This window comes from Protopterus annectens, chromosome 8.part1, assembly GCF_019279795.1.
Source record: "Protopterus annectens isolate FY-2018-M chromosome 8.part1, PAN1.0, whole genome shotgun sequence".
Classification (NCBI taxonomy): domain Eukaryota; kingdom Metazoa; phylum Chordata; order Ceratodontiformes; family Protopteridae; genus Protopterus; species Protopterus annectens.
This window is the reverse complement of record NC_056742.1, coordinates 350,899,152-350,901,863: the sequence shown is the minus strand read 5'-3', so window position 1 is coordinate 350,901,863 and position 2,712 is coordinate 350,899,152. Positions and strand designations below refer to the sequence as shown.

The 2,712-nt window shown below is 34.4% G+C and overlaps 1 protein-coding gene across 1 annotated transcript in view; it reads left to right on the top strand.

The window, feature by feature from the left end:
- Window positions 1-1,156, top strand: part of LOC122810347 (fatty acyl-CoA hydrolase precursor, medium chain-like) — a 520,290-nt gene extending 519,134 nt beyond the window's left edge. The window contains exon 13 of the mRNA XM_044081928.1: window positions 873-1,156. Within this exon, the coding sequence (XP_043937863.1) occupies window positions 873-1,071 (199 nt within the window). The 3' untranslated portion in view covers window positions 1,072-1,156. The remainder of the gene's footprint in view (window positions 1-872) is intronic.
- The last annotated feature ends 1,556 nt before the right edge of the window (window positions 1,157-2,712 follow it).

The window sequence follows — 2,712 nt, the reverse complement described above, 5'->3', positions numbered from 1 at the left end:
TGTTAGAAGCCATGATTCTGAGAAATAAATAGTACAACTTGTCATGCGGCCCTTCATCAATGCCCACATTAACAAGTCAGCTGTATTGAAACTAGATACAACTCTGAAGAGAACAAGCAAACATATAAATACAGACATATGCACACATACTTCATATCCACACTCTACATTACAGATACACATGCGCAAACACAAGCACACCATACAAATATTTTATGCAGTAGCAGGATTGGCTGCATCCAGTGATGCCCTTCCTTATTATTCTAACTCCGGTGTCTCTGTAGCCACCAAGGAATGTACACTCAGACATTCAGAGCAAAACATGTTCTGTGTAAATGTTGGCCACCACTTTCCCAAATTTTTCAGTTTCCAGTCTCAGTAGAAAAGATTATGACATTCCAGGCTGTACATAAATTATATTCCTATTGCTGAGTGTGTATACAACATTTTGATAATACTGACAGTGAATATGTAAGAAATGCTATTTGTACCTTTAGTTTATATTTTTGGTTTAGCTTATGTCAGACATTGCATAAATATACATTTGTGAATGTGCAGGTATGAAAACGTATTTACACAAATACATGTATACACATACACATGCGTACTATTGCCAACACATGCACACACATGCATGCACATAAATACTCATACCTGCATACACATTTTCACATCCTACCACATATACACAAACACACACACACACACACACACACACACACACACACACACACACACACACACAAGTACAAAAGCTGAGGGTCTATGTGTAGATTTTCATATGGACTGTTGTATTTATACTCACACTTATTTGCTTTAAATTATTGCCAGTTTCTAAAAACTCAGATGATAATCTGCATTTTGTCTCACAGATCTCCTAATGGTAAAGGATTATTGGAGTGGCCAGTTTATGATCAGGAAGAGAACTACATGAAGTTAAATATAAAACAAGACATTGCAAGCCACTTAAAAGAAAACAGAATGTTTTTCTGGACAAAGACCCTACCTGCCAAGATAAAAGAAATGTCAGAAGAAGAGCGTGAACATTCTGAATTGTATTTTAATTTGTGAACTTAGTTAATATGTACTATCAGCAGTGTAGCATAATATGCATAAAAAGAAAGGCTCAAATAAATAAAACAGAATATCGTCTGAATCTTTTTACATTATTTATCCAGTTTGTATGGTGTAGCATAGCCCTTCAAACATAAGCTTGAAAAGGGCAATATTTTAGATAATAACCTTGCACAGTAACAATATTTTGATAAAACAGGCAGATTAGTGCATCTAAAACAGAACAATAGATGCTGTGTTGTACATTACAGTTTTGAGTGCATATAAACCTTTAAATGAAAACTATGAAAGTTCCAGCAAATTATCAGTGCATCAATTGGATTATTTTTTCAACAATTGTCTCTGCTTTCAGGATTTAATTTAGGGAAAAAAGTTCAATGAGATGATTTTCATTTACTCTCTCTAGATCTTTTTCACGCACTTACGTTATTGAATGGGTTAGAAATGACTACTTGTTCAGATGTTTTAGTGATCTTTTTAAAATACCATGATACAGATAACAGGACCAGCCTTTGGTCAACTGGTGCCCTAGGTAAAAGGTCTCCACAGCGCCCCTCAACACCACCTTGTGCCCCCATACTGGTCTACCAACACCATCCAGATTACTGGAAAAGCTCCACTGCTAGAGCAGCACCATAGCTGCCAGCCTAGTTGGCCTATGCCTAAGGCCATCTATGACATAAAATATCTATGATTTTGCCACAATTTTTCAAGCTAGCATTTGCTGTAGGCTTTAGTTTAAACTATAGTAATAATACCTGATATAGTGGTTATACTATGCAATATCTGTCTGCCAGATGCATAAGGGTCTTACTGTCTTTGGCCTCTGGACAGTCAGATTGTGTCTAATATATCTACTATGACAGGTATTATTACTGTATTGCCTGAAGCAGTGCTACAGTTTAAGTCATCAGAAGGATTCTCAACCTAGATGGAACAGAGCAAGAAAGGGGATAAACAGGGAATGGGAGGGCCAACAGTGTGGCTATAATCAGCTGGACTTGAAAGACCTTTTTTCTTAAATTAATATGTGTAAATTTTTATTTACCTTCCTTTAAATGAATGCCCCCAACATTTCATTGTATAATGATTATTTCTATCTCTTTGAGTTCTGTGCAAAATCGAATATATATTACTGCATGCTTAATATTACACAAAGTAAATATAAATTTAAGCATATGCTGTTGTGCTGTCATTATAAAGGACAGGATAAATGACACATCTATATTTATGCTCATGCATTTCTATATTTAAATGTGTACAGTTTCTTAAAAGCAACTATATCATTTAATTAAAAAATGAATGCTTACTAACATAAGAATGCTTTGAATCTGACTCAGCCATGACATGTGAGTTATTAGAAAATAAATGAAACAACAATATAGGCAAGGAGCATAGAGCAAAGAAAGAAAAATATGTTAACTAGCAAATGAAGGTCTAAAAAAATAGTATTCTGTAAACACAATTACATTTGAGGCAAACATTAATTATCAAAAATAGTATAGAGTTTGTAAATAAGTCTTGCTTTCTCTAGAATATTTGATGTACATCTGGCAAGGAATTTACAACTCAGATCTGTAATTGAATATTTGGATAAATTCCTGTTTGACATTAACAACAAACTTAAATCTTATGAGG